This window comes from Muscardinus avellanarius, assembly GCF_963383645.1.
Source record: "Muscardinus avellanarius genome assembly, chromosome: 15".
In the NCBI taxonomy this organism is placed as follows: domain Eukaryota; kingdom Metazoa; phylum Chordata; class Mammalia; order Rodentia; family Gliridae; genus Muscardinus; species Muscardinus avellanarius.
The window spans coordinates 19,407,876-19,428,030 of record NC_137801.1 but is presented as its reverse complement, the minus strand read 5'-3'; the positions used below and the strand labels follow the sequence as shown (position 1 = coordinate 19,428,030).

General features: G+C 56.2%; 1 protein-coding gene across 3 annotated transcripts in view; it reads left to right on the top strand.

Moving 5' to 3' along the window:
• Positions 1–20,155, top strand: part of ADCY3 (adenylate cyclase 3) — a gene marked incomplete at both ends in the record, with an annotated part of 84,317 nt that overhangs the window by 60,891 nt on the left and 3,271 nt on the right. The window contains 15 exons of one of the 3 annotated variants that reach the window (XM_080711237.1): positions 3,211–3,341; positions 3,871–3,982; positions 4,189–4,316; positions 5,192–5,350; positions 5,887–6,064; positions 7,562–7,690; positions 9,470–9,612; positions 9,700–9,861; positions 12,346–12,433; positions 13,405–13,521; positions 15,795–15,916; positions 16,195–16,260; positions 17,790–17,871; positions 18,814–18,972; positions 19,509–19,655. In XM_080711237.1, the coding sequence (XP_080567363.1) occupies positions 3,211–3,341; positions 3,871–3,982; positions 4,189–4,316; positions 5,192–5,350; positions 5,887–6,064; positions 7,562–7,690; positions 9,470–9,612; positions 9,700–9,861; positions 12,346–12,433; positions 13,405–13,521; positions 15,795–15,916; positions 16,195–16,260; positions 17,790–17,871; positions 18,814–18,972; positions 19,509–19,655 (1,923 nt within the window). Of the gene's footprint in view, positions 1–3,210; positions 3,342–3,870; positions 3,983–4,188; positions 4,317–5,191; positions 5,351–5,886; positions 6,065–7,561; positions 7,691–9,469; positions 9,613–9,699; positions 9,862–12,345; positions 12,434–13,404; positions 13,522–15,656; positions 15,917–16,194; positions 16,261–17,786; positions 17,872–18,813; positions 18,973–19,508; positions 19,656–20,155 lie in introns of all 3 variants that reach the window. The other 2 variants (XM_080711236.1, XM_080711235.1) reach the window with 2 other exon arrangements.

Below are 20,155 nucleotides of genomic sequence, written 5' to 3'. Positions count from 1 at the left end.
ATAGTCGGGCTGTCTGCAGAGCCCCCGTGCCTTGGACGCCAACCTAAGGGTTGGCGATGGGAGGAGCGTGTGTGTGTGTGTGTGTGTGTGTGTGTGTGTGTGTGTGTGTGTGTAGACACTTTCTAGCATTGTTCTCTTGGCTTTCAAAGCCTCTTTGCTTTGCTGGGTGTGGCGCTACACACCTATAATCCCAGTACTTGGGAGGCTGAGACAGGGGGATCACAGGCTCGAGGGCGGCCTCAGCAACTCAGTGAGAAATTTCAGTGGCCTGGCAAAATGCTTTTCAAAAAAGAATTTAAAAGGTTGGGAGTATAGCTTGGGATATAATGCCCCTGGGTTCAATCCCCAGTGCCACAACAACACCACCAACAACAAAACAAAAGCATTTGCTCTGAGCCAGGCATGCTGGCTCATACCTGTCATCTCAATAGTTAGGAGGCAGAGACAAAAAGATTGTAGACTTGAGGTCAGCCTCAACAACTTAGTGAGACCCTGTTTCAAAATAAGAAGGGCTGCAGGTTCCGGGTGTAGCGGTGTATGCTTTTGATCCCAGCATTCGGGAGGCTGAGACAGGAGGATCGTGGTTCACGGACAGCCTCAGCTCCTCAGTGAGGCCCTTTGCAACTCAGTGAGACCCCGTTTTGAAATAAAGAATAAAATACAGGGATGGGAGTGTAGCTGGGAGGTAGAATGTTCCTAGGTTCCATCCCCAGTACCACAAAAATTAAATAAAAGGGCTGTAGGTGTAGCCCTGAGGTAGAAAAACTCCTGGGTTCCACCCCCAGTACCACACACACACACACACACACACACACACACACACACACACACACAAAATCCATAGCTAATATTGTGCACTCTTAAGAGACCCAGGAAAGGGTTTAGAATTTATGAAACTCATGGATGAGGAAGGTCAGTGCCAGTAAAAAGACAGCAACAGAGTGTGTGTAACGGAGGAGGGGAGAGCAGACAGCCCTGGGCTGGGCGCAAGCTCTGTGGAAGACCTGGCCCTGGGTTCGAGTCTCAGCATCTCGACAGCAGCACACAAGCATTGGCCTCTTCCTCCTCTGACCGCCACCTCCCAGATGTCCCCTCCGGCCCCTGCACCCCAGCGCCCCCTTCACCGTTCCTCCTCTGCCACGTCTGTTCACCTTGTCTCCTGTATGCGCAGAGTTTTACTTGAAACCCATCTTGTTAGCAGAACGACTCGGTGGACCCCTGCCTACTTGACCTTCTGAGGTTGACTGAGGTTTCCATTAAACCACACAAGTAAATTGCTAGCCTCAACGTACAACCACAGCACCGTCCTGATTGCCTTTAAGCTTGGTACTGATTGATTTTCTGCCTTTAGAACTCAGATCTTGCTCTTGTCAGGGAAGTAGACAATGCAAAAAGAAAAGTTCCCTGTCTCGCCCGCCTGGAGGGAAGCTGGCAGCCCGTCACCGGTGTGGTCTCGCCCAGGGGCTTATATTTTGGGCGCCTGCTGCTACCAGTGTTCTGTGTCAGGTCCTGGTCCTGGAGCCAGGGCCTGGCAGGTGGACACAGGTGTGAACTACCCCTTGGGAGGCCTGGCTGTGTCCGAGGGGCATCAGGACTGTGGTCAAGGGCATGGAGCTCCTCCCAGGACTTACTTGGACTCTGGTGTCCCCACAGTTTCAGGCTAGGGCAGAGGGGCTGTCCCGGCCAGATGGAGCTCCGAGGAAGAGCTCAGATTGGCCTGATCATGCAGGCCTGGCTGCCGGTGCTGCAGGCTGGCAGGAGACCGCATGGTGCCGTGACCGCCCCTTCCGTGATCCATGTTCCTTCCTGCTCACATGGGCCAGGCGCCCCCCACCCCATCCACCTCCAGGCCGTCCCAGCTCAGCGGCACCCGGCGGGGGTGAGGCCTGGAGACTTAATGGGTCCCCTTCACCCTCAGTCTGCACTGGACAGCTCACGAGGCCTGGCTGAGTGAGAGGCTTCTGCTGACCTGGGGCACCGCGCCCACTGCCTCCCGTGTTCGCTGCCTCCACCCACACCTCTGCTTGTCCCAGGCCGGCCTCACTCTCCGCGGCTTGACCCACACGTCGCAGTTCAGGCACCTCCTGGCCAGCAGCCACAGTTGTCCTGCCCCTTGACCTCCTAGGACCTCTGCTCCACAAAACCTCAGCGCGACACTCCCCTTAACCCTGTCGACCTTCACCGGATGCCACCGCACCTGCCTTCCCGACACCTCATACTGCCATGGTCTCCTCTCCCCCGTCTCACTGTAATCCCCGGCTTCTGCCACCTGCCGGGCCCCAGCGGCTCCTCAGATCGGCACTGCCACCGCCACCTCCTGACCCACCCCTCACATCTGGCTCTCCTCTTTGGTTCCGTATTCCAGAGACAGGCGCCATCCCAGATGCCTAAGCCACAGGCTTTTTCTAGAAAGAGTAAATACAGTAAATATTTTTGGCTCTGAAAGTCATATGGTCTCCGTCACAACTACTCAGCTCTGTTGTTTGAGCACAAAAACAGCCAGAGACGAGACGTAAACAAACGCGCGTGGCCGGGTGCCAATAAAGCTTTATTTATGAGAATAGGCAACCGCCGGGCCACAGCTTGCTGGCCCTCCGTGCACACCCAGCCCCTGAGCTCTGTTTCCGATTCTGCTTCCACTGAAGTACTTGCAGGCCCCCCGAACCTGGAGTCATTTGTATGAGCGTGTGCCTTTGAGACAAAGTCCTTGGCACTTTGTCCTGAAGACTCAGTCCCGCCCTGCTTCTAGGGAGGCTCCTCGGTGCCCCCATATTGTCCTCAGCCCCCCTGGCCATGGTGGTGCGGTGCTGCCCAGCGCTGGGCGCACTGGGCCGTGGCCTGTGAGACCCTGAGCTCACGGGCAGAACCCACCGGCCTTTGTGTCATTGGCCTGAGGTTTGCCCAGGTCTCAGACCAGGTTGAGTGTGAATTGCCCGAGGGGTCGCCCTGTGCCGGCGTGGCAGGTGGCGGGAAGGGACTCCCGCACAGAATGGTCGCACTTCTTACAGAAAGGGGCCCTGAGCTGGGTTTCTTTGTGGCGTCTCTGACGTGGGCTCCGAAGCCTTCTCAGGACAAGAAGCTGCCGTCCTGGCTCCCGGGGGCTCTGAGCGCGGGGCTGCGTGGTGCTTGGTGGACAGCTCTCGCTGGGATCGGGTTCCCTCCCGGAAGTGTCTGGACTTGGTTTCCCTCCAACCTCGTCCTCTCTCACAGGAGAACCTCATGCTTTCCATCCTGCCCAAGCACGTGGCTGACGAGATGTTGAAGGACATGAAGAAAGATGAGAGCCAGAAGGACCAGCAGCAGTTCAACACCATGTACATGTACCGGCACGAGAACGTCAGGTGCGCGGCGGCGCGGCGCAGCGCGGGAGGAGCCCGCCCGGGAATGGCCGAGCAGGCGGGGTCTGGGTCCCCCAGGACCGGGGACCATCCCAGCACGCGCGCCTCTGCTCCACTGAGCCCCAGCTCCGAGGGAGGAGCTGCCCTGGCACATGTCAGAGCGGACGTGTGCCGTGCGCTGCCTGGACCACAGACAGCATCATTGACCAGTGCCACTCAGAGGGGGAGGGGCTCCTGGAGGTCACCCAGCTCCGAGGCTACGGAGCCATGACCCTGGTTCTAGAAAGAAGGATGTGTTCCCCAGGGGCAGGGTTGGCCAGAGTGGGGTGGTCCCCAGGCACGGCCCGGGAGGCCCGCAGAGGGCACCTCAGCCGGGATGAGTGTGAAGCCCCTGCCTGAAGGGCCAGGGCTCACTGCTGGGTTGAAAAAGACCTTCCCTCAGGGCAAGCCCGCTGCCCTGTGTGCCCGGCGCTGGCGGCAGAGCCGGGCGGGCGTCCCGGGCCTCACCTCCCGTGGTCCTCGTCTCTTGCAGCATCCTCTTTGCGGACATCGTGGGCTTCACCCAGCTGTCTTCTGCCTGCAGCGCCCAGGAGCTTGTGAAGCTGCTCAACGAGCTCTTTGCCCGCTTCGACAAGCTGGCGGCTGTAAGCGCCCGCCCGCCCCACCGCCCGCCCTACCGTCCTCCCCACTGCCCGCCCCACCGCCCACCCCACCGTCCTCCCCACCATCCTCCCCACTGTCCTCCCGCCACCCGTGGGCCTCCCTGGCCCCAAGACTTTCCCCACCGGTCCTTCCTCTGCTCCTCCATGCAGAGGAGGGACTGGGAGCACTGTGTGCCCTGCCCTTTCAGAAATACCACCAGCTGAGGATCAAGATCCTGGGCGACTGTTACTACTGCATCTGCGGCCTGCCTGACTACCGGGAGGACCATGCGGTCTGCTCCATCCTCATGGGGCTGGCCATGGTGGAGGCTATCTCGTAAGCAGTGTCCCTGGGAGGGAGCGGCTCGCCCCCCACGCCGGGCTGCCCGGGTGCCCGCCGAGGCCCATGGAGTGATGGGCTGGAGGTGTGGGATTGTGGGGCAGGGCTCAGTCCTCTGCCCAGGGCCCTGGGAGGTCAGGAGGTGGCTCCCTTGCCTGAGCTCGGGCCTGCCAGCCTTTGGGCGCCTCCTGTTTTCTTCCTGGAGTTGCGGCAGTGAGACTCATCGCCCTCACATTTGCTGGGGACATCCCCGAGGGTCCCCCCACCCCGTCTCCAGTTTCTCTCTAGGACACCCAAGGCAGATGGGCCCAGGATGCCCCTCCTGTGCCAGCACCGTGGAGCAGCTCTGTGTTCTTCCCACCTCCCTGGCTCAGGCCTCTCTCCTTTGGGCCCAGAAAGAAACAAATGGCGCCTTTACCCCAGGGGTGAAGGGGCAAAGTAGTTCAGGACTAGAAACTTCCACCTCCACTCCTGCCCAGCAGGAGTTCCTGGGTTTAGTTTGTGCCTCTCTCTGGAGTTCCAGGAGAGTTGCCTGGCGACTGTGAACTCCTCAGTGTCTGTAGCACCCAGGACAGCTGGGCACGGACCAGACAGTGCAGCGTTAACCTCAGGGATGAACAAGCGATCGGAAGTCAGAAATCAGAGGCCCCGGGGAAGAGGTCACTGTGTCCGCCACGCCCGCTGGCTTGTGGTAGCTGAATGTGGGCTGGGCCCCGGCCGGTGTTAACGCGCGGTGCAGCTACCCAGCTCGAGCAGAAAGCCCCAAGGCAGATGCCAGGCCTGGGCCCGAGGGAGGCCAGCTCACGCAGACCCCGCGCAGGGGAAGGCCCCACCCGGGGCCGTGTCCCCACACCTTCTGTGTGTCCTGGCAGGTATGTGCGGGAGAAGACCAAGACCGGGGTGGACATGCGTGTGGGGGTGCACACGGGCACTGTGCTGGGCGGTGTCCTGGGCCAGAAGCGCTGGCAATATGATGTGTGGTCCACCGACGTCACAGTGGCCAACAAGATGGAGGCTGGCGGCATCCCTGGGTGAGCGCTCCTCCTGGGTGGGCAGGTGTGGGGCCAAGGAAGGGCTCGTCATCCACCCCCAGGGCTGTGGCCCTGATGAAGGCCCGTCCTGCTCAGCAGCAGTGACCACCTCTGCTCCCAATTAGGGCACCTGGTGCCTCCTTCAGGGCTGCCGCCCCATCCCACTGGCTGTGGTGACTCCTGCCTGGGCCTCTGCACGCCTTTGCGCGCGGAAGTCACAGCCCAGGCCCCCAGGGCATTATGACCAGAAGTGATACGGGCCCCTTGCGCATCTCCCTTGAGCTCTTCTTCAGAGCCAGAAGCAGGCCCCTAGGCAGACCCTGCCCTTGGGCTGGATGTGACCGTAAGGAGAGCGTGGCTCATTTTGAGGCCCCACAGTGAGGCTCTGGGCATGGGCACCAGGCTGCCCGCACAGATAGCCCCCCCCCCCAGGCCTCTGCCCCACCTGCCAGGGGACACGGGCCAGTCAGTGGCAGAGCCCACAGTCCACCGGCTGCCCCCAGGGCGCACGCTTAGGGCCTCTCGCTGCAACCTAGGCGCGTGCACATCTCCCAGAGCACCATGGATTGCCTGAAAGGGGAGTTCGACGTGGAGCCGGGCGATGGGGGCAGCCGCTGCGACTACCTGGATGAGAAGGGCATCGAAACCTACCTCATCATCGCCTCCAAGCCAGAGGTGAAGAAGACAGCCGCCCACAATGGCCTCAATGGCTCGGTGAGTGCCCTGGGCCACCCTCAGAGGACAGGGTTGGAAGGGAAGGGATTTAATTATTTTACTTTAAGAGCAACTGTAGGCCAGGCATGATGGCGCACGCTTGTAAACCCAGCATTTGTGAGGCTGAGACAGGAGGATCGCGGTTTGCAGACAGCCTCAGCTACTTTAGGTCCCTTGCAACTCAATGGACCCTGTTTCAAAATAAAGAATAAAAAATAGGGCTGGGGGTGTAGCTTGGAGGTAGAATGCCCCTGGACTCCACCCCTAGTACTGCCAAAAAGAAAAAGAAAAAAAAAAAGAGCAACTGTAGGAGAAAGGTTGGCGGACTTGAAGACGACCCTGAGGTGGAATGGAATTTCCCTGCTTCCGGAGGGAAAGCAGCTCAGGGGAGGCAGTGATTGTCCTTCATGGCAAGTTGGAATTAAGGTGATCCCGAGACAGCCCCACGGGGAGCCACTGGACACGTGGAAGGGGCCGAGGACACAGAAGGGACGTGAGCGCCAGGGAGAGAGCGTGGCGTGGGGTGCGCGTGGCGGAGGAGGGCCCGGGCCAGGGAGGCCTCCTTAGCGGGAAGCATCGCTCCTGGGTCTTTTCCCCCTCGCTCCGCAGCTCTGGCCACCCTGGCTGCCTGCCCCAGGGCCCCTGCACTGGCGGCTTTTTCCCCAGAAATCTTTTCTTCTTTTGACTTAGCCCTTCATTTGTTACTGAGATGTTGCTGTCACAGCAGCACCCCTCGCCTGACCACCCTCGTGGTGACTGGACTCTGCGGCCGGCCTCGCGCCCATTCTCCTGCCTCCCACCCATCACCCCGTGGACGGCGTCTTGTCCTTGTCCCTCCCTGTCATCTGCCCTTCCTGGGGGAGTGTGAGCCACACAGCCGGGCTGCACAGTCTGTCTGTCCTCCACAAATTCTTAATCAAATGACCGAACTGAACGGGGCGTGGTGGCGCACGTTTGTAATCCCAACATTCGGGAGGCTGAGACCTGAGGATCGTGGTTCGCGGACAGTCTCAGCTACTTAGTGAGGCCCTCTGCAACTTAGTGAGACCTGGTTTCAAAATAAAGAATAAAGAATAGATCAGGGGGTGTAGCTCAGAGATCGAATGCCCCTGGGTTCCATCCCCAGATCTGCAAAAAAAAAAAAAAAAAAAAAAAGAGTGGACTGTCCCCATTACAGCAGTAACTCACTCTGTCATGGAAAAATACTAATTGTTGGTTTCTGGGGGTTATGGAGACGCAGAGGCCCTGGCAGGGCCCCAGGGACTCACTGTCACGGAGTTACTATATTAGAAGTAGGAGCTGGACTGATTGAGTCTATCTCGGTTTAGAAAACTTTTGATAGCAGGAACTGACAGGATTTTTAAATTAATGTCCTAGAGGAGGAACTAAACAGGGAAATTTCTAGGCCAGCGAGGTTTTCATGACTCCAGTGGCAAGATTCCAGAACCATAGTACACCGCCCTCGGGGTCCTTCATGGCTGCTTCCTCCCACCGCAGGCCCTGCCAAATGGAGCCCCAGCGTCCTCGAAGCCCAGCTCCCCTGCCCTCATCGAGACCCAGGAGCCCAGCGGGAGCGCCCACGCCAGCGGCTCCACGTCAGAGGAGCCCGAGGAGCAGGAGGCCCAGGTGGGTGCAGGGCGGGCTCCCGAGGCCAGTCTGTGGTGGGGAGCAGGGTGTCCATGGGGCGTGGGGGGCTGGCCGCTGGCCCGGGCTGCGGCTTTTTTTAACAGTGTGACTGTCTCCTCACCGGGTGAGAGGAGTGAGGGTGGATAAGGCCCAGAGAGGCCTGGGAGGCCCAGAATCCTGTAGGTCTGAGATCCGTGAGTACAGCCCGGAGGACTCTGCAGGACCTGAGCCCATTTTGGAGTGAGACTTTGGGGCTGGACTCTCCCCTCTGGCTCGGTCACCTCCATGCGTTCCACGCGCAGAGAGGCATGTCCAGGGCCCGCGGAGGGAAGGGTTGACTTGCTGTCCTGAGAGCCAGCACCTTCTAGATTATCTGGAATGGCCCGCTACTAAGAAGCTCATGGGGCCGGGGCGAAGCTCAGTGGTAGAGCTGGTGGAGTGTAGAGGCCATGGGTTCTGTCCCCAGCACCGCCAGAAAATGTTATTTCTATGGAGCCTCTTGAGTTGAGGGGATGCACTGACAAAAGTGAACGCCTGAGCCAGGCATAGTGGCGCACGCTTGTAATCCCCACGCTTGGGAGGCTGAGACAGGAGGATCGCACAGGTTCAAAGCCAGCCTCAGCTACTGAGTGAGGCTCTCAGCAACTTAGTGAGACCCTGTTTCCAAATAAAATATAAAATAGGTCTGGGAGTATAGGCCAGAGGTAGAAAGCCTCTGGGTTCCACCCCAGTACCATACACACACACACACACACACACACACACACACACACACACACACACACAGTGAACACCTGGAGACCGGGCCTCTGTGGGAGGAGTTGTCCAAGATCTTTAAGTCAGAGGCCAGAGAAGCTGGCGGTGGGGCTCAGCAGAACCAGCCTCTGCCTGAGCTTCCCATGTCCAGGAGCCTCTCCTTTGAGCAGTTTTCGTGATAGATCCTGGACACGCTGACTTGATGGAACTTGATGACGAGCTCACGCGGCGGCTTTAGTAGCGCGTGCCCTTCACACCCTAAGCATTAGCCAGTGTCGCTCTGCTGCAGAATGTGTGCCGAGGGCAGAGGGTCTTGGTGCCAGAACAGTCCATCCATGCCATTGCAGAGGAGGGGCTGGGGCTGGGGGACACGGATGATCCGGGTCTCACTCCGCCAGTGCATAGCAGAGCTTAGGACCCGGGGTCTCGGCTCTGCTTCCTGACACACTCTGCGCCCACTCCCGCAGCCCCCACCCGCCTACTCCGTTACTACGCGCACCCACGGGGCTATAGTCTCAGCCTCGAGTTATATTTTGGGGGTTGCTGCTCTTCCTCTGTGCCTGGCAGTGAAATGGGAGTGGGTGCCCAGCTGGGCCAGCCCTTCCCCTTGCTGGCCGCCAGCGGCAAGGACAGTCTTTTTTCTCCCATTGCTCCCTACTCAGATCTTCCTCTCCAAAATGAGCCAGGTGTAAGCTCCTCTCTCTGTTTTCTTAAGTACCTAGGGCTGGGGTCGCTTGTGCTCCAAAGATGTCAATATGTAGGTATGACACCCTGGTGGTGTCTTGAACCACAGAGCTTCTGTCTAGGGCCCGGGACACCAGGCAAGACTGAAGCCTTGGCTCCAGCAAGAGGGAGCCCCATGGGAGCAATGGGGAAGACTCCGGGACATTGGATGTTAGCGCAGAAGGGATCGGTCCTCATGAGTGCAGCGGTCTTTGTTCCTGCGCTCCTCCACCCTCGTCTTTCCCCAGTCCTCCCATCCACTACCCATCCGCCCACTGACTCTGCCTCCCTGGCTCCCAGGCCGACAACCCTTCGTTCCCCAACCCCCGGCGGAGGCTGCGCCTGCAGGACCTGGCTGACCGCGTGGTGGACGCCTCCGAGGACGAGCACGAGCTCAACCAGCTGCTCAACGAGGCGCTGCTGGAGCGAGAGTCCGCCCAGGTGTAAGTGGCCCCGGGAGCCGGTCCTCTGTACCGTGACCCCGCCGAGGCAGATGCATCTGTGGCTCACGGGGCTCCTTTCCACCGCAGGGTAAAGAAGAGAAACACCTTCCTCCTCTCCATGCGGTTCATGGACCCGGAGATGGAAACCCGCTACTCGGTGGAGAAGGAGAAGCAGAGTGGGGCCGCCTTCAGCTGCTCCTGCGTGGTCCTGCTCTGCACCGCCCTGGTCGAGTTCCTCATCGACCCCTGGTGAGAGGGGGCGCTGGCGGGACCGCAGGCCAGGAGAGGCAGCCAGGCCAGGGCTCCCGGGGCCTCAGGGACTGGGGGGCGGCACCTCGGCCAGAGCTGGATGATGGGGACAGGTACATCAGGAGACAGAAAACCTGGCTGGATAGGCCCAAGGGGACTTGGGGACAAGCATGGGGACCTGATCAACCTTCATGACCAAGGCCAGTCTTAGTAAAGCTGGATCCTAGGCACGAGGCTAAGTGCTGTCCTCGGTGGCAGGTCCCCTAGGGTGAGGTGGGTGTTCTGGAGGCTTTGTCCAGCTGCTGAGGCCTCCCCTGAAGGGGGACTGTCATCCTCCCGGCCTCTGACCCATCAGCAGCTCCCTCCTGCGATGGCCCCCCCAGAGGGGGATTTGGATTGTATCATAGGTTCTGATGGAGCACTGTGGGTCAGTGGGGGCTCACGGAGCCCACTATGCCCTTCTGCAGAGTGAGGGGATGGTCCCACGCTGGCTCACCCTCCAGATGGTTGTGAGCTCAAGGTCATTATTTGTATGGTGATTTATTATCTATTTTGTACCTGGAGATAAAGGTCTAAGAATACAGTAGTGAACAAAACATAAAAAAATCCCTGTTCTCATGGAACGTAGACTATCATAGGGGAGGACAGGCATGAACCTTCAAATAATTAAAGTATGTATGTAGATAGTAGGAAATAAATTCTACAAATAAAAGTAAAGCAAGCCAGTTTGTGGGAGCCCATGATTATAATCCGAGTACTTGGGAGGCTGAGATAGAATGCCCCCGTGTTCAATCCCCAGTACCACACATGCTTGCAAAAAAAAAAAAAAAAGAAAGAAAGAAAAAAGAAAAGTAAAGCAAAGAAAGAAGATGGGGTGTGGTGGGGAGTTTTGTTTGTATGTCTTTGTGGGGTAGTCAGCATCCTCTGAAGGGTGGGGAGCAGCCCCTGCCTGTCTGGGGAGCCGGAGGGCCCTGACCTCTGGAGGCACAGCAAGGGCTCCGTGCTGCTGGAACAGGGCCGCTGCAGCGAGTTTGGGGAGTAGAACAGAGTTGAGACCGTGGCACACACAACAGGAAGCCACTGGAAGGTGCAAGCAGAGGAGCCGCCTGGGGGCACACATCCCAGAAGCCCACCTTTGCTATGTTGAGCAAGAGTGCAAACGGTGAGACCAGTAAGGCTTAGTGACTCAGACGCGCCACAGGCGAGTCGGCCAGGCTGAAGTTAGAGAAGATGGGAACCAGTGGTTGGGTTCTGAATCTTATTGATGGACAGATAGATGAATTCTGAACCTATTTTGGGGACAGGGCTGACCAGACTTGCTTGCTGATGGATTGGTTGTGGGATGTCACAGAGTGGAGTCAAGGATGTCCCTGTCAGGTGTGGTGGCGCACACTTGTAATCCCAGTACTTGGTTGGCTGAGGCAGGAGGATCCCAGGTTCTCGGCCAGCCTCAGCTACTTTGTGAGGCCCTCTGCAACTTAGCAAGACCCTGTCTCCAAATAAAAAATAAAATAGGTCTAGGGGTGCAGCCTGGAGGAAGAAGGCCCATGGGTTCCATTCCCAGTACTACAAAAAATAAAAATAAAGGATGCCCCTAAGTGATTTGAGCAACTGGCAGCATGGAGTTGCCATTAAGCGGGATGGAGAACATGGCAGAGGGGCACTGAGGAAGCAAAGACCAGCGTTTGCTTCTGGCCGTGTTGGGTCTGTGGTGCCTGCAGTGCTGTCCTGGGGCAGCTGAGGGTGGACCCTGGGGCTTGGGGAGAGGATAGGGCTGGGGATGCCAGCTTTGGTCACCCCCACAGGGTGCACTGAGAGCATGAGATGTTATGAGGTCACCAAGGGGAGCCTGGGCGGGAAGAGGTCAAGGTCTGAGTGGTGAACAACCGCATGCAAGTGGTAAGAAAAAGTCAGCCGGGACCAGAGTCCTAACAACCAAGTGAGAGAGTGTGTCAAGGAGGGGAAGAGGTCTTGGACCGGACACTGGACTTAGCATCTCTAAACTGGGGGTCTTGGGCACTGGGCAAGGTGGAGAGGATTCTTGGAGTGGGTGGGATGACGTGGATGTGGAAGGGCTGGTCCCCGAGGCTCAGTGCAGTCAGGGGGTCATCCAAGGACGTCTTGGTCATCCTCTGCTGCCCGTGCTCTGTTCTATCCTGGTTTGCATCATAGCTATATGGCGGATGCTCAGTTCTAAGAATCCCTTCCCAAGTTTTTATTGGGCTGTGTCCAGGGTACCTGTGCCCCTTCTCCCTTCTAGGAAATGTCCCAGTGGACAGTGACAGTGGGGGAGGTGGCATTCCCAGGCCATGCACTTGACCAGTGCTCCCTGGGCTGGGACTCCTCGTCTTTTTCTGCACCGCCATTGGGAGCCCCTCCCTGGTATCCCACAGAGCTTCTCAGCATGAGGTTGGGCCATGTTTGCCCCTCACCCAGTCTCACTCCTCCTTCAGCCCCTTCCCAACCATCTTTCCCCCATTACAGGCTGATGACAAACTATGTGACCTTTGTTGTTGGGGAGATTCTGCTCCTGATCCTGACCATCTGCTCACTGGCTGCCATCTTCCCCCGGGTAAGAGGTACTTTACTCTTGGGCTTGCAAGTTTCTGGAAGTGTAGCACACCCTGTGAAACCTGGGACCGATGGAGTTATGCTTCCTGTCAAATTCTGTCTTTTGTTAGGATGGTTCAAGCATCCATCCATCCATCCACCCAACCATCCATCCATCCATCCATCCATCCATCCATGTATCCATCCATCCATCCATCCATCCATCCATCCATCCATCCATCCACCCAACCATCCATCCATCCATCCATCCATCCATCCATCCATCCATGCATGCATGCATCTGTCCACCATCAGCTGAGCACCTCTGGGCTAGGCTTGGGCAGGGGGTGGGTGGATGCTGCAGCACCCATGATTGTGGCAGTGTGGATGAAGGGGAATCTGGGTGGAAAAGCTACAGAGGACTAGCAGGAACGAGGGTTGGCTCTGCTTGTGGAGGACTTTAAGAGCCAACTGAAGGGATCAACACTTTCTCTTGCAGGCACTGGGGTGCCAGGCAGAGAAGTTTTGATCAGAACAAGGGAAAAGTAGTGTTTTAGGAAAATTAATTTTCTGCTGGCTTGCCAGGTAACTTGGGGGATTTAGGTGTACTGATCTAGAAAAGGCAGGGGAGATGGCTAGGCAGAAGGCTCGCCACGAAAATTGTTCCCTGTCTTGGTCCCGCCTCTTGGAGATGGGAGTGGACGGTGCCGGCTGCTGTCCCTGGCCTCCTGGGATGGCCAGCTTGTCTGTCCTGCCAGGGGCTGCACCCTGGAGGCCATGGGGCTGCGCACACCTCGAGGGGCTGAGCCAGGGCCCCAGGACCCCTGCACTCTCTCCTCAGCTTTGTCCCACTCTCAGTTTTGGGGAGACACACAGCAAAGTACTTTCGATATCCTGGGACTGGGGCATGGGGAGCAGCCAGGGTCAGCAGTCATGTTTGCAGCACACAGGGCTGTCAAAGGCTTCTCACCCTTGCGATTCCATTCCTTCTAGTCCTTTCCAAAGAAGCTTGTGGCCTTCTCAGCGTGGATCGACAGGACCCGTTGGGCCAGGAACACCTGGGCCATGTTAGCCATCTTCATCCTGGTCATGGCCAACGTCGTGGACATGGTGAGCCACTCCCCCTGGTTGAAGGGGCACCAGGCTCCCTGCGGAGGAAGCCTTCTGAACTGGCAGCAACAAGAGCTTGTCAGCCCATCCTTCCACCGGCTGACACAGGTGTAGGGTGGGACTTAGCTGCTAACCTGATCATCCAGCCAAAGGGGGGCTTCCAGCTGTTGTCCAGGACACCTCTAAGGCTGACTTTTCTTGAGGTATCCCCCTCTCCCAGGGCAGGGCCAGTCCCACATGCTCAGTCCAGGGCATTGGTGTCTGGTTTCATCTAAAGGAACTAAGGCTCAGATAGGTCACAGCCAGTCAGTGACAGGCAAATGCTGAAGTGCTTCTAGATCCGGTTCTTCCCTTCCCATCTCGCTGCTCACTGGCGCAGTAGTCGTGAGCACTCTGCGCATCCAGGCACCCCTTGCAGTGTGGCTGGTGCTGGGTCTGCCTCAGGGCCGGAGCGGTAAGCCAGAGGCGCTCTCCTAGTTACCTTCTGAACACAGCCAGACCTTCCAGGAGGGGGCAGAGGGCCAGCAGCTTCCCAGCCCAGATGGCTAAGGGGAGACATGTCCATCTGTTCGTTGCTCTCCTCAGTCCATGGAGAAGCTGGGATGAGTTGGAAGCCCAGAGCTATTGATTGAGAGCACCAAGCATTCTCGAGCAGGGAGGCTTGGCGCCGTCAGGACGTGCTCTCGTCATTTGTTATGGCTTCCTCCCATTTTGGTGGAACCATATGTACCCTTTTAAACAAGTTCTCCAAGTATGTAATGTTGTTATATTATTTACTGTATTTTCTTTAACAAGTATAGGAATAAAACCGGCATGGAGACTTTCACTTACACTACTGCCAAGTAGTGTAAGTGAAAAAAGCTCTAGGGCTGCAACCAACTCAGAGTGAGGCGCTGGACGCTCCGGAGCTGGCCATGCCCAGGAGTGGCACGGCGATGGCCGCACAGGACGGTGCCCTGACCCCTTCCGTGTCAGGACACACCTGAGGCTTCTGGCCAGCTCTGAGGACCAGTGCTTAACAGGGGTCTGGATGTTCTGCACAACATTTGGAGATGCCGTTGCCCCTGGAGCGCTGAAAAACTAGGGGGTATGAGAATCCTCATGTGTTAGAATTACATGCCAAGACTGCCCAAACAAGATGAGCTAAAAGTTACAAAAAAAAAAAAAAAAAAAGGTTTGGGTGTATGGCTACACTTTCTGTTAACTACATCTGCCCAGCAGCAGATCCAGTGAACAGACTCCAGAAGGTCGTAAGCTCCCCAAATGGCAGCTTGGGCAGACAGGCTGGTCACCATGGGAGCCCGTGAGCGCGGCTGACTGATCCCTGTCCCTCCTGCAGCCTGAGTGATCTGGAGAGTGTGTTGGATTGGAGGCCTAAAGACCTGGCCCTGGATCACTTTCCTGCATGCTAATTGTGCAAGTGTGGCCGAGTTCAGCCTCTGTGCATTTTCTATGCAACAGGGGCAGTGTTAAAAATATTCAATGGGCCGGGCATGGTGGCATATTTCTATGATCCCATAGGAACTTGGGAGGCTGAGACAGGATTACAGGTTTGGGGCCAGCTTGGGCCACTTACACTGTCTCAAAAATAAAAAGGGCTGGAGATGTACCTCAGTGGTAGAATGCCCCTGTACCCCCCACATGCTTGATAGTTTCTTCACATTTAATTTTTCACTAAACATATTAGGAGAGCAGTACGCTATAGTGTGGCAAATACAAATTTTTCTGAATGTCACATGCAATGATGGTAAAGCTCTAAGTAGCAGTTGCTAACTTTTTTTTTGGGGGGGGTTACTGGAGATGGAACCCAGGGGCATTCTACCTCTGAGCTATACCCCAGCCCTAATTTTTATTCTTTACTTTGAAACAGGGTCTCACTGAGTTGCAAAGGGCCTTACTAAGTAGCTGAGGCTGTCCAGGAACCCTGATCCTCCTAAGCCTCCCAAATGCCAGGACTATAAGCATGTACCACCATGCCCAGCTAATTGCTAACTTTTGTGACTGCTTTGGTAAAATTTCCTTTTCAGAGGTTGTGAGGGAGCTACAGGGGGAGGCGGCTAAGGGGCCGCTGCCCTGGCACACGCACCCCTCTCTAACCACTGCCTGCTGTTCCCTCCCAACCGCCCGGGCCCTAGCTCAGCTGTCTCCAGTACTACTCTGGACCCTCCAATGGAACGGCAGGGATGGAGATGGAAGGTGGCTGCCTGGAGAACCCCAAGTATTACAACTACGTCGCTGTGCTGTCCCTCATCGCCACCATCATGCTGGTGCAGGTCAGCCACATGGTGAAGCTCACCCTCATGCTGCTCGTCACCGGCGCGGTGGCCGCCATCAACCTCTACGCCTGGTGCCCCGTCTTTGATGAATACGACCACAAACGCTTTCAGGAGCACAGGTAAGATGAAGCCTCGTTAGGGATCTGCGTGGCCGTCTTCCTCCCACCCCAGCTCTCCACTCCAAGGTCACGGGGCTGCAGCGAGGTGGCGTTCCGCCTCGGGGCCGCCACAGTCTTGCACGGGGACAGGGTTTGTAGCTTCTCAGACCGGCCGCTGCTGGCATGATGTGGGGACAGGCCCTTTCCATCTTGATGAGTAAGGATGTGGGACACCTTGGCGTTTGGGCAGAAGCTCCTTGTGCCTGGACACGGCCCACGTGCTATTTTCTGTCCGACAGCTTTCCTGTGGTGGCCTTAGAGAAGATGCAGATACTCTCTACCCCTGGGCTCAATGGCACTGACAGGTAAGGGCTACTGTGTTCCCACCTTGGTCTGCATTTATGACCCTTCTTCTAGAGACAGACAATTTATAAGAGGCCAACACTCCTGGATCGCATTCTTCCAGAAGCACATAATCTGGGTGTATGAGTTAGAGTGGGCATTCTCTAGGCGGGCTGGGGCAGAGGCACAGGGATTCTAGCTTGGACCTGAATATCTGAGCCTCTCCTGCAGTGAAGGCAGCAGAGCCTGGAGCGCAGAGCTGGGTGGCTGGAGGATGGCCAAGGCAGCCAGATGGAGGAGAGAGGTGGCCGAGTGGACGACGGCGACTTCCACTCTTTAAATGGCTGAGGACAGACCTGGGCTGGGATGAGAGGGCCTGGCTCTTACCTGCACATTCTCTGGGGATCGTGGGCAGATAGGTTCCCTCTCTTCAGGAGAACACTGAACAAGAAGTTCTCTAAAGCCCCTTCTAACTGAAGTTTAGAATTTTGTGATTCAGTGACTTTAACAGACCAAACAATAACTTCCTAAAGGAAGATAGGTAGAAGATTTACACTGGCCCTTCAACAAAAGTCTAAATGGCCACCAGTAAATGAAAATCACTCAGATAATCAAGGAAATGCAAATTAAAACCACAAGAAAAAATTTAAAATCTGACAATATCCAGGTTTTTTTTTTTTTTAATTGGGGATTGAACCCAGGGGCACTCTACCTCCGGGCTACACCCAGACCATTTTATTTATTTTTATTTGAAGCAAGTCTAGTTGTGGAGGGCCTCACTAAGTATCTGAGACTGGCCGCGGACCTGTGAACCTGTCTTAGCCTCCCAAGTACTGAGATTACAAGCATGTACTACCATACCTAGCCAGCATCAAGTTTACTCGTAGAAGTATAAATTGATATGATCACTTTGGGAAGTAATTTGGAGTTATTTAGTAAAGTTGAAAATAGACCTATGACCCAGCAGTTACACCCCTACACCTACATGCATACCCTGAAGACACCGTGCACATATATTTGCCTTAGGGAATATGTACAGGAATGTCCATAGCAGCACTGTGCATAATATACATACACACCAAATGGAAACAACTCAGATGGCAACAGTAGATGAAATATAAATTGTGCTGCCTTCACACAGACCACCATACAGTAATGGAAGTTAATTCTATCTCCACACAAAACTATGGATGAACGTTAGAGAAGGCCATGGTAAAACGTTAGAGAAGGCTGTGATTAGTCAGTCTCTTCTCTTCCAAACTCGTACAGCTGCAGTCGCCTCTGTGATCAGTTGGGTGCTGTAGGATTAAGCACCTGGGAGCAGCCCTGCTGTGAGCACCTGGTGTGGCCAGGAGAGGCCAGGGCCTGGCTGGCTGGCAGTGGGAAGCCCAATGACCCAAGACAGCGCCACGGGCCCAGGGGGTCTGGCCTAAGGGGAAAAACTGCGCAGGCCGGCCCAGGGTGACAGGCCTCACAAGCGCAGGCAGAGGGCCTCCAATCCCTTCCTGAGGGCAGCATGGCGGCCTCTCAGGTGCACTTCTCTGTCCAGCAGGCTACCGCTGGTGCCTTCCAAGTACTCGATGACAGTGATGATGGTCGTCATGATGTTGAGCTTTTACTACTTCTCCCGTCACGTGAGTGCTGTGCACCCGTCCTGGGCCCAGGCCCACCAGAGCCTCCTGTGAAGCAGCCCCCAGACCTAGGAAAAGCGGGTTCTTACCCAACATGGCGTGTGACCCTTGGCAAGCCCCCACCTTCTCAGTATTCTGGTTTCTTCCTTAGTAATACAAGGAAAGCTGTTCTTCACCTCTTCCGCTGACCTCCTCCAGGAGGTGGCAAAGTGTGGAGGCGGAGGAGCGGAGCGCAGGCTGAGCCTGGGTAACGTCTCTGTTCCCCAGGGCAGAGCTTATGGCGTCTGCAAGCACCCTGGCATGGGGTCACCATGGAGCTGAAAGGGGGCTGATGAGATCGTTGTTTAGTTAAAAGAAAGACGTTGGGCGTGGTGGTGCACGCTTGCAATTTCGGCATTTGGGAGGCTGAGGTGGGAGGATCTCAGTTCGTGGACAACCTTAGCTACTTAGTGAGGCCCTTTTCTACTCAGTTAAACCCTGCTTCAAAATAAAGAATAAAAAATAGGGTGGGGGTGTATGTTGGAGGTAGAATGCCCCGGGTTCCATCCACAGTACCTCAAAAATAAAAAACATAAAAAATAAAGAGAGGAGAGAAGGAAGAGGGTGGGAAGTCTCTGTACAAGCACTCCATTAGCTCTGGTGCCCCTGCTGGCTTACCAAGGAAAGCACAGCCTTCTGAAGCTGTCACCCAGCCAAAGCCAGTGGCTGGAAACGGGGACTCCACCCTGGCTGGGAGGCCCCACTCTATCTGTCGTCCCTCCACGTGCACACGGCAGACCTGCAGCTGTGGGCGGCTTCTGTTGAGGCGCATCCTCTCAGGCTTCCTGCCTTGCCATTTAGCCGCCCTCCTTCCAGTCTTTCCAGTAGGATCCCTCCAAGTCCCCGCTCTTCACCTTTCCATCAAGCGGCCAGCTCAGAGCACACACCTTGCCCGCGTGTCTGCAGGTGGAGAAACTGGCGCGGACGCTGTTCCTGTGGAAGATCGAGGTCCATGACCAGAAGGAACGTGTCTATGAGATGCGACGCTGGAACGAGGCCTTGGTCACCAACATGTTGCCTGAGCATGTTGCACGCCATTTCCTGGGTTCAAAGAAGAGAGATGAGGTGAGGAGCAGGGCTCTGTGTGCATTACCACTTCCTGACACACCGCTCCTGCCTCTAGGGGCCATCATCTGCTCTTCCTCCTGGAGCCCCCCTGGGCCCAAGCCTCCCAGGACTGGGGCCGGGGCTCCAGTAGGGCGGGACCTAACCACCATCAATATTAGCAAGAGAATTTCCTGGGCCTCTTGCAAAGGGGCCCTCTGTAGCCACTGTTCTTGTAGGCTGCATCTGAGGCTCTGTTCCAGAAGCTGAGGCCTGGCCAGAACCCCCTTTCTGTGGACGTGATCTTCTCAAAACAGTAGTTTTCAGCTCTGGTGAGCCCTCTTCCTTTGCAGCTGGGCTCTTCCCGGAGCCAGAAAAGCTATTTCATTTATTCAAAGTTGTGATGAACTATTTTCCAACACAGCTGGCATAATCTGAGACACTTGGGTCCAAAGAAATGAGTGCACGCACGGTATGTGGGGAAGACAGATCAGCTTCTCTAGCACATCACCCACCCAGCGGCCAACCTCTGAGCACTGGGCCCTGCCTCATTTTAGGAATTATACAGCCAGTCTTACGATGAGATTGGAGTTATGTTTGCCTCCCTGCCCAACTTTGCCGACTTCTACACTGAGGAGAGCATCAATAATGGCGGCATTGAGTGTCTGCGCTTCCTCAACGAGATCATCTCTGACTTTGACTCGGTGAGTGCCCTCCTGCTCCCTCCCGCCAGGGCTTGTGCATCCCAGACCACATCCCAGGACAGGCACCAGAAGTCACTAAGAAGTGAGCTACCCAGACTGGCTGCGATTTTCCGGATGAGCCCCTTCCCACAGCATTATGGACTCCTGTAGGGATTTGGAACTGCTGGGTCTGTAGGGGGAGGTGTGAGCCTGGGCAGTCACCTGCAAGTTCACAGGCCAGGGACTGGCTGAACAAGACCAGAGCCCCTGGATTCCTCCCCTCTCACACTGAGATTCAGCAGTTATTGGGTGACTTGTATACATATGTGCTTTTACTTATGTGCTCAGCCACACCACAGGAGACTAGCAATTTTATCTAGGTGTTAAGGATCTAGAGACTCAGGCTTAGAGAGTTAGGAAGTTTGCCGAGATCATGGAAAAATAAAGCATCTCTTGGATGCCCGGTGGAATCTGTGAAAATGGAGAATCTTAGTTGGCTCCTTTGTCTCCCTTGACTCTGC